At 30.9% G+C, this 14,339-nt stretch overlaps 1 protein-coding gene across 2 annotated transcripts; it reads left to right on the forward strand.

Moving 5' to 3' along the window:
- Positions 1–9,624: 9,624 nt before the first annotated feature.
- On the forward strand, positions 9,625–12,749 carry LOC107863974 (probable indole-3-pyruvate monooxygenase YUCCA10). 2 transcript variants are annotated; one of them, XM_047409283.1, is made up of 5 exons: positions 9,625–10,487; positions 10,724–10,963; positions 11,253–11,375; positions 11,507–11,578; positions 12,399–12,474. In XM_047409283.1, exons 1-4 carry the CDS (start codon positions 9,852–9,854, stop codon positions 11,534–11,536), a joined length of 1,029 nt encoding a protein of 342 aa, XP_047265239.1. In that variant the 5' UTR covers positions 9,625–9,851; the 3' UTR covers positions 11,537–11,578; positions 12,399–12,474. The 2 variants fall into 2 exon arrangements, with proteins under 2 accessions (XP_047265239.1, XP_016565690.2); XM_016710204.2 differs by lacking the exon at positions 11,507–11,578 and having other exon boundaries at positions 9,628–10,487; positions 12,404–12,749.
- Positions 12,750–14,339: the final 1,590 nt, after the last annotated feature.

Raw genomic sequence — 14,339 nt, forward strand, 5'->3', positions numbered from 1 at the left:
ATACTTTCTTGATTTACTAAATTGTAGTGAACTCATAAATACTTTTTAAATGATATTATTATTTAAATTAATTGTGTATATTTTTGGAGGGATAACATCTTTTTGATAATATTTTTTATTTTGAAATGACTTTTTGATTAATATAATCTTATTCTTATAAGTTACATGATTACTATTTACTAATTTATTTTTGTATATTTTCTCGATTTACCGAATTGTGGTAAAATCATAAATATTTATTTTTTATAATATTATTATTTATGTTTTTTAAATTAATTGTTCACATATTTTAAGGAATGACATCTCTGTTGATTTTTTTTTTATTTTGGAATTACTTTTTGGTCATAGTAATTTTTTCCATATAAGCTGCTTGATTATTAATTGATTATTCACCAAAATAAATTTTCTTGCCAACAAAATAGATTCTTGTTGCCAAAATACCAAGTGACTAGTTCTCAATATGCCACTTGGCTTAATTTTAGGCTAATTTCTTTGCTTTATTATATATATAAATATTGTTAATTTTCTAATGCGTAAATGACTTACTTATAGTAATTAATTAAGGGTGATATAGTAAAACACAATTGAAGCAGCTGAAGTAGGCATGTCGACCGTGAACTGCTAGCTTCAGTAGCTTCACTGTGACTTAGTATATTGGAGGATATTGTTCTCTAAGCAGTTAAAAATATGTGCATTTTCATACCATTTCTATGTGCATTTCCAAAAGAATAAGCAATTTTTTGCCTACTCCTGGTGACTAAAGGCAAAGAGCTTCTTCAATAGCCAAGTCAAGGTGAACTACAATTGACTTTACCAATTCTAAAAATAATGAACCTTTACTGATTAACAAACATGAAAAAAAATAAAAAATAAAAAAAACTAAATATTTTATGATCATTACAAAAATTATAATACATTCTATACTGATATCATCAATAATGCAACAACAAATATTGATATCAACATTTTGGTTTTTGAGTTCAAATTTTACAAAGAAAAACAAGGGGGGGGGGGGGGGGATCGGTTGAGGGGTATTAGATTTGGTATATTTTGTGAAAAAAAAATCAAATACATCTAAAACCATTAAAACTCTACGCTGCTACCAGAGGTGGACCCATGTGGATCCGTGAGGGTGCACGTGCACCCAGTAATTTTAAAAAAAATCGTACATATATGTATAGATACTGTAAAAATGTGGTAATATATTAAATTGTGCACCTATAATATCAAATGTAATTTGGGTGCATTGGTCTGAAAACAGATGAAAGATCTCTTGACCCGGGACGTTGTGGGTTCGATTCCTGGCAAGCGTCCCTTTTTTATTTTTGCCTTTACAATTAATGCTCCATCCATTTAAATTAATTTAATGTATATTCTTATTTAATAACTAAAATTTACATATATACACAAACTAAAGTTACCTTATTACATTAAATACCAATTTGGTAAAGTATTTACACAAATTCCAAACTAATTACATAAATCCCCTTTTTGGTTACTTTCTCTCTCATAAACCATATATATCTAAAACATTATCTTTTCTTCCGTATTTTGCTCCCCGTCTTCTCCCATTACACCTGATATTTTCTTCATATTTGAAAACCCCCTTTTCACGGCAAAATTCAAGTAATCTACTTGGAGGTTATCAATTTGTAAGTTTTGAAGCTTTAATTGATTTTATTGATTTACTTTTTTTTTTTTCAACTTTACCAATTTAGGATTTGTTTCATTTATTCTCTGAATGCATGTTCGTTTCTATGAAATCACTGTATTTTGCAAGTATATTCAACTTTCGTAGTTTGATTTTTTCGTTTTTCTTCATATAAGATTTTTTTATTTTCTTGGTTTGTAATTGCTTTTGCTTAATCGATTTAGTGTAAAATTGGTAATGGATTCTCATCCTAACTTTAGTTTTGGACTTAGTCAGTTAGATTCTCAAAAACAAGATATTCCCATTGGGTTTGTTCCTGGTACATTTGATTGCGAAGAACCTAATTTCGCAGAGAATCGTTCAAAGCATCGAAATGAACCGGCAACAATGCAGAAATTGAAGAAAGCGGCTAGTTCTAGATCAAAGAAGCCAGGTTCTAAAGCGGCAAGTAAGAAGAAGTTTGATGATTCCGGTCGACCACGTCTTCCGAAGATATTGATTATGAGTTTATGTATAAGTTGACATATGTATAATAAGACATTATACATTAGCTATTTCATCCCACTAATGTATAATGTAGGTGTTCTGAAATATATTTCTATAGGTTATACATTGACAGTTATGAAAAAAGAAACAGATATAAAGTATTAATTTTGTATAAGGTGACATTATACATTACAACAATTTACTTTTTAAATGTGTAAGCTACCCTCATACATGTATATCTGTTTCTTAATTAGGTTTGATATTAATTTTGAGATGTGTAAGTTACCCTCATACATGTGTAATTATTGTTTATTTAGGGTCTGATATAAACTATTAGATGTATAAATAACCATCATACATTTGTATTTGTTGTTTAATTATGGTCCTGATTTAAATTTTTAGATGTATAGTTACCCTCATACAGGTTTAACTGTTATTTTTAGATTGCAATGAGCAAAGTACATGGAAACTTGCTTCAAATTATCAACTTTCAAATATTGATGAAAATGGGAAAGAGTTGTGTTTGGATTATAATACTTATTATTCTTCATCTAAAGTTTTGGTTAGGAAATGTGTTGGCTTAGATGAAAAAAGTATTGATAATTCTCAAACTCAATGGTTCAAGTTTGTGTCAGCCAATGTTTAGTAGAGTTCAAGAGATTTTTTCGATAGGAGCCTACATGTAGAATTGCATTGGGTATGTTATATTGACATGAATTGAGTTGCAACTTATTATATTTTTTACATAATTTTTGAATATATAATTTTAGTAATATTGAGTTGATCTTATCTGTTTAATTGACTCCCGAGAAGCAAAAATATCACTTAACTTGATGCCGATTAAGTAAATAATAGGTCGCAATTTGAAGCGATCTACATGATATACAAATATATTTTATAGTCTTATCTATTACTATTCCATACCAATCTACTATCTGTTAACTAGGACTCAAAAAGAGAACGTGTATCTTGTGAACCAAGCCATACTACAAATTTAACAGGTTATAGTAAACCATCTATTTTATTTTTCAACCCACTTTACATATTATGGAAAATTGTGGATAATTTATCTTTTAAGTGACCTGATTGGATACAAATTAAGAGATGGTGTACATTTGACCCAAAACATACTACAAACTTTTCACGTTATAGTAAATTACCTACATTTTGTTTTAACTAGTTTTACTTATTGTGATAAATTAAGTATAGTCTTTTACATAACCTGATAGGATACAAATTCTTTTAAGCTATTACCACTTATAATTCGAACATAATTCTCCTCAATAGATCAGATAAGGATTAGTTTTTGAGATAAATTTTGTTTTGTCCGATCACATCAACATTAACTACTTCTATAACTATACGAAATCAATCAATTCTTTTCGTTCAACATAACCAACTTTATTTCATAAGTGTAATCACTATTTCTGATAGACCCTTGACTTATGTTCTTTGATACTCTTTGAATAAAAATATGATGAAATTAGTCACAATATTTATTTTTCTTTGTTCTTTTGCAACTTTTTCTCATTGTTTACCATTATCAATAAGTTCTAGACGGATAGTAGATGATGCAACTGGTGAAAGAGTAAAATTAGTTTGTGGCAATTGGCCTGGCCATATAGAGACTATTTTACTGGATGGCCTAGATCTGCAGCCCATTAGCCATATTGCTAGGCACATTTTCGATTCATTCATAGAAGACGTCTTCAAGACTTACTTGTAAATTTCTACGACAATTCAGTACATAACTTCAATTTTTTCACACTGAGTCAATGTATTAAACAAAAGTATTAAAAAAATATATATATGGACAAAATAAAATTCTTGGCACTGCCTGAGTTTTCATTATACATTTGTCCGAATGTATAATCAAATATTATACATTCGTAATTTAATTATTCAACAACACAAAACCCAACTATAAAACACAAACTACTTCAGAATGAAAATCATATTACCATACATTTCTTGGACTGACACAGTTTCATTATTCATTGGCATGAATGTATAATAACACATTATACATTCGTACCTTTATGAGTTTCAGCAACATAGGACCCAACTTTAGAACATAAACTTCTTCAAAACCTCTAAAACCATATTACCATAGATTATAAGATCAGCAATAAAATTGATACACAATACAACACCTGCTTCTTTATCAAATTGTATTTCCTTATTGAATTTGTCGAAAGTGGAAATACAAAGCGGAAAATTAACCAATCCAGAAAATTATTTCTTCAACTCAACGTAAACCCTCACTCCATTGTCGTTCCTTATGACAATTGGAGAAGAATTTCCTTCAACCACACATTTAACTTTAGTTTTTTTACGTACTTCGTCGATATCCAATTCCATAGCGATCGTAGCAACCAATTTCAAGAAAGTTATACTTTTTGAAACAATTATTGCGTCACCTTTGTATGACTGATAACTAATTTCTGACTCCCAAATTTCAGAATGTCGCAACAATATGGTGATATTCATATTGATTTTAGTAGTATTGAAGAATGTATGTAGAAGAAATTGGTTGTTTTTGACTTTTCAGATCGTGATTCCCAGAAAAAAATTAAAAAATTTAATGTTTAAGAAATTTTTTAAAATTCAAACATCAGTTACTAATTTTATCTATAAACGAGTTAATATTAGCTAATTATTGTCGTTAATTAAGGACTGTAAAATAATTTATGATATCTCTTACCTTAAATTTAGGATTAGCTGTTTCATCATATATTCGACCAATGTATAATAGAAGGCCGAATGTATGAGTATCTTTGCAAAAATTGGGAAAGAGAAAACAAGAAGGAATTTTGTGTAATTAGTTTCATTAACTAGGGGATTTATGTTGTTTACACATTTAATAAACCCATAGGCAATGGCAATTCTCTAATCCCAAACCCAAAACTTCCAAGCCCACAAAATCAAATCCCTGAAATTAATACTCCAGCCATTTAAATTAATTTAATGTATATTCTTATTTAATAAACCTATGGGCCATGACAATTCTCCAATCCCAAACAAGGAAATTGCATGTCATAGATCCAAATATGGGTGACTTTAGATATTTGACCCCAATAAAAAATGTATTTAAAGAATAATCTTCCTTACTTTTTGAGTATAGTACAAGTACCATTTTGTCCCTCTACACCTCAAATATATTATTTTAAACTTTTCATACTTATTTATCTCTTAAATTTTATTTTTTATTATTTTCACTTTTTATTTTTTTCTTTAATTTTATTATTCTATTTTTTATTATTTGCACTTTTTTATTTTTTCCTTTAGTTTTATTATTCTATTTTTTTATTATTTTTACTTTTTATTTTTTTTAATTTTATTTTCATGTTTTAATTCATTAGTCTCAACCTTATTTTTTTCTCAAGCATTATCTCTTTCTTTTTTTTTTCTTTTTTTAATTCATTTTTCTTTAAACTTTATTTTTCTTTTATTTTTATTTTTTATCAGTTCTCTTTTTTTTCCCTCATTTTTCTCAAACTTTATTTTTATTTTTTCCACTCATTTTTTATTTTCTCAATTTTTTTAATTCTTCGCTTTTTTCTTAATCTTTATTTTTTCTTGCCTTTTTTTTTCTCACTCTTTTTTTTATTTCTCTATTTTGTTTGGTCGCTTTTTTCTTTTTTCTGTTCTCTTTTTTCCCCTCATTTTTCTCAAACTTTATTTTTATTTTTCGTATTATTTTTATTTTTCTCAATTTTTTTAATTCTTCATTTTTTCTTGATCTTTATTTTTTTCTTTCCTTTTCTTTCTAAAACTTTTTTTGTATTTTTCTATTTTGTTTGATCGCTTTTTTCTTTTTTCTCAACTTCTATTATATTTTACTAATAAATAAAAAAATGAATAATCCACAAAGGTGTCTTCTTTTTTTGACATCAAAGCAAATTTAAGGGCATAAATTGTTGTCACAAAATTCTTTAAAACTTTTTGAGATAAGTCGTGTCTCTAAGGCGAGAGTTGTAGAATATCTCATAAATAAAGGCATAATGTGGTAGTGTCAACTCTTACCCGTGGGGCATAATTTATTATTTAAAAGTCCTTTAGCTAAGTCTTGTCTCTAAGGCAAGAGTTGTAGAACATCCCATAAATGAAGACATAACGTGATAGTGTCAACTCTTGTCCGTGGGCCATAATTTGTAGTTTGAAAGTCCATGAGCTAAGTTTTGTCTCTAAGGCAATAATTGTAGAATATCTCATAAATAAAAATATAATGTGGTAGAGTCAACTCTTGCCCATGGGGCACAATTGTAGTTTGAAAGTCCTTGAGCTAATTAAGTCTTACATTTAAGGCAAGAATTGTAGAACATCACATAAATGAAGACATAATGTGGTAGTGTCAACTCTTGCCCGTGGGGCATAATTTATTATTTGAAAGTCCTTAAGCTAAGTCTTGCCTCTAAGTCAAGAGTTGTAGAACATCCCATAAATGAAGACATAACGTGGCAGTGTCAACTCTTGCCCGTGGGGCATAATTTGTAGTTTAAAAGTCCATGAGCTAAGTCTTGCCTCTAAGGCAATAGTTGTAGAATATCTCATAAATAAAAATATAATGTGGTAGAGTCAACTTTTGCCCATGGGGCATAATTTGTAGCTTGAAAGTCCTTGAGCTAATTAAGTCTTACCTCTAAGGCAAGAGTTGTAGAACATCTCATAAATGAAGACATAACGTGGTAGTGTCAACTCTTGCCTGTGAGGCATAATTTGTAGTTTGAAAGTCCTTGAGCCAAGTCTTGCCTCTAAGGCAATAGTTGTAGAACATCTCATAAATGAAGACATAACGTGGTAGTGTCAACTCTTGCCCGTGGGGCATAATTTGTAGTTTGAAAGTCCTTGAGTCAAGTGTTGCCTCTAAGGCAATAGTTGTAGAACATCTCATAAATGAAAACATAACGTGGTAGAGTCAACTCTTGCCCGTGGGGCATAATTTGTAGTTTAAAAGTCTCTGAGCTAATTAAGTCTTGCCTCTAAGGCAAGGGTTGTAGAACATTTCATAAATAAAAGCATTACTTGGTAGTGTCAACTCTTACCCGTGGGGCATAATTTGTAGTTTAAAAGTCCTTGAGCTAATTAAGTTTTGCCTCTAAGACAATAGTTGTAGAACATCTCATAAATGAAGACATAACGTGGTAGAGTCAACTCTAGCCCGTGGAGCATAATTTGTTGTTTGAAAGTCCTTAAGCTAAGTCTTGCCTCTAACACAATAGTTGTAGAACATCCCATAAATCAAAATAAAATGTGGTAGTGTCGACTCTTGCTCGTAGGGCATAATTTGTAGTTTGAAAGTTCTTGAGCTAATTAAGTCTTGCCTCAAAGGCAAGAGTTATAAAATATCTCATAAATAAAAACATAACGTGGTAGTGTCAACTCTAGCCTGTAGGGCATAATTTGTAGTTTGAAAGTCCTTGAGCTAAGTCTTGCCTCTAAGGCAATAGTTGTAGAACATCTCATAAATGAAGACATAACATGGTAGAGTCAACTCTTGCCCGTGGGGCATAATTTGTTGTTTGAAAGTCCTTGAGCTAAGTCTCGTCTCTAAGACAATAGTTGTAGAACATCCCATAAATCAAAATACAATATGGTAGTGTCGACTCTTGCCTATAAAACATAACTTGTTGTTTGAAAGTCTTTGAGCTAAGTCTTGCCTTTAAGGCAATAGTCGTAGAACATCTTATAAATGAAAACATAACGTGGTAGAGTCAACTCTTGCCCGTGGGGCATAATTTGTTGTTTGAAAGTCCCTGATCTAAGTCTTTCCTCTAAGGTTAGAGTTATAAAACATCTCATAAATCAAAATACAATGTGGTAGTGTCGACTCTTGTTCATGAAACATAACTTGTTATTTGAAAGTTATAAGTCTTGCCTCTACAATGTAGTAATGTCAACTCTTGCCCATGAAAGGTAACTTATTGTTCGAAAGTCATAAATCTTTCCTTTATAATGTGATAGTGTCAACTCTTGCTCATGAGATGTAACTTGAATTGAAGAAATCGAAGAAAAGAACAAAAATAATAAAATTGCGGAAACAGAAGAAAATGAAGAAAAATATTAAAAAAATAAAATTAAAAGAAAATGTAGAAGTTGAGAGAGAATAGGAAAAAAATAAAGGTTGATTAAAAAAAGAAAGATTAAATAAAAATAAAGGTCGAGAAAAAATTTAAAAGAAAAAAATCAAAGAAAAATATATATATATATATATATATATATATTTATAAATAAAGACGTTGAAAGGTGTAAAGAAAAAAGTAAGGGTTGAGAAAAACTAAAAAGAACAAAAAAAAGAGGAAAGAAAAAATAAAAAATAAAAAATAAAAAAAAAAGAAGTTGAGAGGAAAAAAGGAAAAAAGTAAGGGTTGAGAAAATTAAAAATAAAAAGAGGAAAAAAAATTAAAAGTCAATGTAAAATTAAAAAGAGAAAAAAAAAGTTGAAAGATATAAATATGGAGTTGTTATGCATTATGAGGATCATTTATGTAATTTACTCCATTGATTAGAGGTAATTTTATCCAAAAAAATATTAGCTAATAGGTAAAGGCTATTTTGAGAAAACTTTTTTATTTGGGGCTAAAATTTGAAAGCCACCCCAAATTGGGTCTATTTTTGAGATTCACCCATCCCAAACCCAAAACCGCCAAGCCCACAACATCAAATCCCTAAAATTTACAATTTTCCCAAGTTCTCTTCAAGCCAAGTATACCTCGTTTGGCCAGGAAAATCATAATTTTTTGGAGTTGGAGTTAGAGTTGAAATGGAAATTAGAGTTGTGTTTGACCATAAGTATAAATTAAAGTTGTTTTTAAAATTTTGTGAGAGAAATATGAGTGAAAAAAGTGAAAATAAGTAAAACTTGTTTTTACTTTTCCAAATATAATTCCAGAATTATATTTGGAATTTTGATGGCCAAACCCATCTTGTTTTCACTTTTTTCACTAAAGTGAAATAATTTTTCGAAAAAAAGAAAATAATTTTCATGACCAAACGACTACTAAATATACGTTAGAACACGCACACTCAACTGATAGCCTTTTCAATTCTCTCGCTACTGCTGCAACTGTAGAGAGAGCTTTTTCATCCATGGAGCATATCAAGAATGAGTTGCGTAGCAGTATTTGTGATGCATTTTTTAATTGATTATTTAGTTTGTTACATTGAGAAGGATGTATTTGTAAATATAAGCAACAATGCAATCATTGACCATTTTCAGAATATGAAAATGCGTCGATGTCCAGTATGAAAGAATAGTCTACTTTTGTTATACTAATACTAAATTAACGTTATTTGATGATTTTGAAGTTTATACTTTGATCATAACTGTAATTTTTAAATTTAAAAAAATTATATGCCAAATTATGTAGTTAATAGACATGACCATGTTAAAGATAATAGTGAACCCTCTATCTTCAAATCCTGGTTCGCCTCTGGCCGCCAATGCCAAATGGCTTTTATCTTGGTACCATTGAGATTTACTGGACACCCCCTCTCCATCAGCGTCAACCTAATTTAACACATCAAGCAAACAAAGGAAAAGAAAGATGAAGTCGTCATAAATAAACACTCAAATAGTCAAGAAAGAATTTAGGAGTCCAAAAGTTCTCACCTAGTACTTAACAATTCCTTGCATATATAAATCCATCTTCTTTTTTCTCTCCATCCCAACAAATTTTCTTCTCATTTCTATGTGATCAATTTCACTTCAACCATGGCAATACTAACTCATCATGATCATCAAGAACCTATGGTGATCATTGTTGGTGCTGGCCCTGCTGGCCTAGCCACATCTGCATGTCTAAAAAAATTCTCTATACCAAATCTACTTCTTGAAAAAGAAGATTGTTACTCTCCCATATGGAAAAAATATACCTATGATAGAGTTCACCTTCATTTAGCCAAGAAATTTTGTCAACTTCCTCACATTCCTTTTCCTTCTTCTTCACCTACTTATATACCTAAAAAAGAATTCATTCAATACTTGGATGACTATGTTTCTTATTTTAATATCACCCCTTTGTACAAAAGAACAGTTGAGTTTGCAAAGTTTGATGAATCCAAAGGAAAATGGGTTGTGAAGGTTAGAAATGGTAATTCTGGTGATGTTGATGAGTATTTTTGTAAATTTCTTGTTGTAGCTACTGGAGAAGCTAGTTACCCTTTTATCCCTAAGGTCCCTGGCTTGGAAAGTTTCAAAGGAAAGGCTTTTCATTCTACTAAATACAAAAATGGTGACAAGTTTAGTGGTAAAAATGTATTGGTTGTTGGTTGTGGAAATTCTGGCATGGAAATTGCACTTGATCTTGCTAACTATGGTGCTAACACTTCCATCATCGTTCGAAGCCCGGTAATTAAATAATTAATTTAATTTTAGTTTCTTATTAATCTATTTTTTCGTTACTAAGACTTGCAATTTGGTGGCACTAGTAGCACTTGAACCTTGTTTCTCATCATCAGGTCAAGTGAACCAATGTATTTTATATTGACAATTTGCTTTAATGGCTTTACCCTTCATGAACCGACCTCGTCTCATTTCAATAATTACAGAATTTTTGTTTTAAAATTTGCATGATCTCATCACAGATAAACTTGATATCAAGAGAAATGGCATATTTGGGACTGATGTTGTTGAAGTATAAGGTTGCATACACAGTGGTGGACAACATAATGGTGATGTTAAGCAAGATAATGTATGGAGATATAAGCAAGTATTATGGGGTGAAAAGGCCAGAAGAGGGACCCTTTGCTTCTAAAATAAAGTATGGCAAGTACCCCGTCATTGACGTGGGAACTTATCAAAAGATCAAGTCTGGTGAAATCCAGGTAAATAATGTAATTATCAATATTCACTTGAATCGAGGGTCTTTCGAAAACAACCGCTTACACTCTATCCTCTTCAGACTTCAATTGTGGGATTTTACTGAGTATGAATGTTGTTGCTGTCATTGTACCATAATTATCGATACATTTTATGCATGTACATACATATTATTTTATTTGGTATTGGAATTCAATTTTTTTTTTTTTTTTTCAAACCTTAAAAGAAAAGCAACACAAAAAGAAAGAGTAAATGTTCATGCAGAAAGTAATAAAAAGAAAATGATGGTGACAGGTGTTACCTGGAATGAGAAGCATTAGAGGAAATGATGTTGTGTTGGAGAATGGTAAATGTCATCAATTTGACGTTATTGTCTATGCAACTGGCTTCAAGAGAACTACTCACAAATGGCTTCATGTAAGTCGCTCTAATAAACTTGTCTTCCCTCATGTCCTTTTCCTCTGTTTTTCGAAAATGACAATAAGTTCAATCAACCAAGTTCTTTCTTTGTCTTGACTTAGTGAGTTTTTTTTTTCGATCTCTCGTAGGAGCTTCCAACTTTTATGTTCACTTGGTGACTTGAATTCACTATCTTAGTATTGAAGGTAGAGGGTACTTATCATCCGAACAATCACCTCCTCATGGTTATAGCATTACTCTTCACTTTGAATTTTAAAATTAGGCCATGTCAGTTGCACCTTTTGCCTGCTTAAAAGTGAATAAGGATGAGGGAAACAAGGATTTTTAGTCAGTTAATTTGCTCGTATGATAAGGAATTTTTGTTCATAATAATAATAAAGTGTAAATACACTGTATTCTCTATAGAGTAGAGTTACTAAACGACTTTTGTTTCAATAAAGTAATTGAACTTTGTTGTAACGGTAGTCATCCAAACTTTACTTATTGTGATCAGTGGTGGAATAAGGAATTTATATAACGGAATTCAAGAAAATCTTGGAATGTCATTTTTGATGTTTAATCTATGAGCTAAAGCAATTTTTAATCCCCTTTGCGGATGCACTAGAATCTGCCCTTATGTTTCGTCAAGGGAATTCAACAGTTCATATACAACCAAGGAATCTTAATTTTTTTTTTTTCCATTTGCACAATATTATCAGAATCTTTGTTTTTTTATTCTGTTTGCACAATATAATTTTTTTAGATGAAGATATTCAATTGAACCCTTGCTCTACATAGCTTTGCCCCTGACTGTAACAATAAAGTTAGCTTAATCGCAGCTTTTTGTCATACATTGGTTAAAATCTAGTGACTCTACTATTATATTGAATACAATTCAATTATGTAAATGTGTCTAGTCTATCGGAAGCAACTCTTCTACCTTCATAAGGTAAGGATAAGGTCTGCATATCCATCATCTTTCCAAATTTCACTCGAGTATGTTATTGTATAATTATTGACATGGTATTAATGTGTTTATTGTGTAGGGAGATGAATATTTACTGAATGAAGATGGACTACCAAAGCCAGAATTTCCAGAACATTGGAAGGGGAAAAATGGACTCTATTGTGTGGGGCTATCAAGGAGAGGACTTTATGGGATTGCATTTGATGCCCAAAGCATAGCCACACATATCAACTCTCTTCTCTGAATAGTATAATCATTTATTGCTTTGGTTGAGTGAAAGGTTTTAGAATCTTAGAAACGAAGGAATGTGAATGTTGGTTAGTTAAATTATTAAAGGCAATATGAGCTCTAATTTCTATGTAATGTAAAAGAAAATATTTATCGACGTTTTTGGTCAATATATTTATGTCAAAACTTTTTTTTTTGGTTTTGACTTATGTCCCATGCTTCACGTTTAGATAAACAATTTGATGAACATTTTCTAATTTGGTCCGAGCCTTTTGTAGAAGTGTTTGGTTTCTAAAAAAAGATTGGAAATTGATACCGTCATAAAAGTTACTTCTAACCATGAGGTTGTTAAAGGCTAAAAGATTGTTAGTTGTCTATAATCAATTGTTCCCACTTCATAATCACTTCTTTTTTCCGAAACAATAAACTTCTTGTAGTATACATGGGAGGGGCAGTGAATAAGTTCACAAAAATCCAACCTATGATGTTATATGTATGTAAAATCATATCATTCAGAATAAATTGGTTTATTAAAGCAGTTTGATTGGATTGTCTATTTGATGTGACCTTACCGCCCAACCCCCACCCTGCGCCTAGTAGAAGGAAATGACTTGTTGAGAAAATTAACAATGTTGAGAGCAGCACATGACGGCTTGACTATTGCATCTAGTGCTCTCACTTGTTGCCTATGTTGTCCAGTAGATCAACAATTGTGTTTTGTGCATTTCGTGTTTGGCTTAGGATTTCACACACACACAGAGCCAGTTTCATGGGGGAGAGAGTTACGTGTTAGATTGCTAATATTTGTGATGTCACACATAAGGGAATCCCATTCCAACATCTCTACAAGGTCCTATCTCGATAATAAATAAATAAATAAATAAATAAATAAAACAACCTTTTTCATGCTTCGTAGTCTAAAATCAATAGATCTCTAATTGTCCATTTTTGAATTTTTGAATTTTTGAATTAGAGACGTTCAACTTCACATGCCCTTTGAAAAGTTAAAAAGGAGCCAGACGAATGAATCAAGGTGTTGAAAGAAACTTGTGAATGTTTCTTCAAGGAGACGAACCTCTCTGTTTACTATCTAGTTGCAATCCTTCCCTTAACTGTAATCATGCTTACGATATGAAACAGGATACTTCTTACCCAAAAGTTCATATATTAAAGATCAGTGAGCAGAAATTTTCCGGCCAAACAAGACGGATCAACTCGCCTCAAGCTTTCAAAGCCTCTTCCTTTAGATAAGAATGTGAAATACCCAAATCTACCAACCAAGGCTAGTCAAATAACTAACTAGACCTCAAAAAGTGTACAATGTGAGGCTAATGTTTCTAAAAGAAAAATTTCCCCTAGGAATTATGTTTTACATAAATAGGACTATTCCGAAACGAACGGACATCTCCTGTATAGATTGTTGTCAAAATTGAATCGGCGTCAATTACAAAGAAGAGATGTGAATGTTGGTTACTTAAAAGGCAATATGAGATCTAATTTCTATGTAATGTAAAGAATATTGTCTCTTTACATAGACTTTTTCAGTCAATATATACCGGTCAATTCTTTTCTATGGTAATGCCTTATGTTTTTCACGTTTAGATAAGCCGTTTGATGAACAATTTCTATTTTGGTCCAAGTTGTTAGTACAAAGCAATAAGACTGTTAGTTGCAACTTAACCATTATTGGTTGTTCACATCAAATTAATGGATGTATGTCTTGTAGTTGAATATACAATAAAGAGAAGACATAAAGTTACCAATGAACTTGTTCGAGATTTGCAAAA

This window comes from Capsicum annuum, chromosome 3 (genome assembly GCF_002878395.1).
Source record: "Capsicum annuum cultivar UCD-10X-F1 chromosome 3, UCD10Xv1.1, whole genome shotgun sequence".
In the NCBI taxonomy this organism is placed as follows: Eukaryota; Viridiplantae; Streptophyta; class Magnoliopsida; order Solanales; family Solanaceae; genus Capsicum; species Capsicum annuum.

Bases quoted from the DNA above. Each gene is read 5' to 3' on its own strand.
- LOC107863974 (XM_016710204.2), top strand. From the start codon at position 9,852: ATGGCAATACTAACTCATCATGATCATCAAGAACCTATGGTGATCATT. The intron at 10,964-11,252 runs GTAAATAATGTA...TGATGGTGACAG, and splicing joins TCAAGTCTGGTGAAATCCAG to GTGTTACCTGGAATGAGAAG. The intron at 11,376-12,403 runs GTAAGTCGCTCT...TTTATTGTGTAG, and splicing joins CTACTCACAAATGGCTTCAT to GGAGATGAATATTTACTGAA.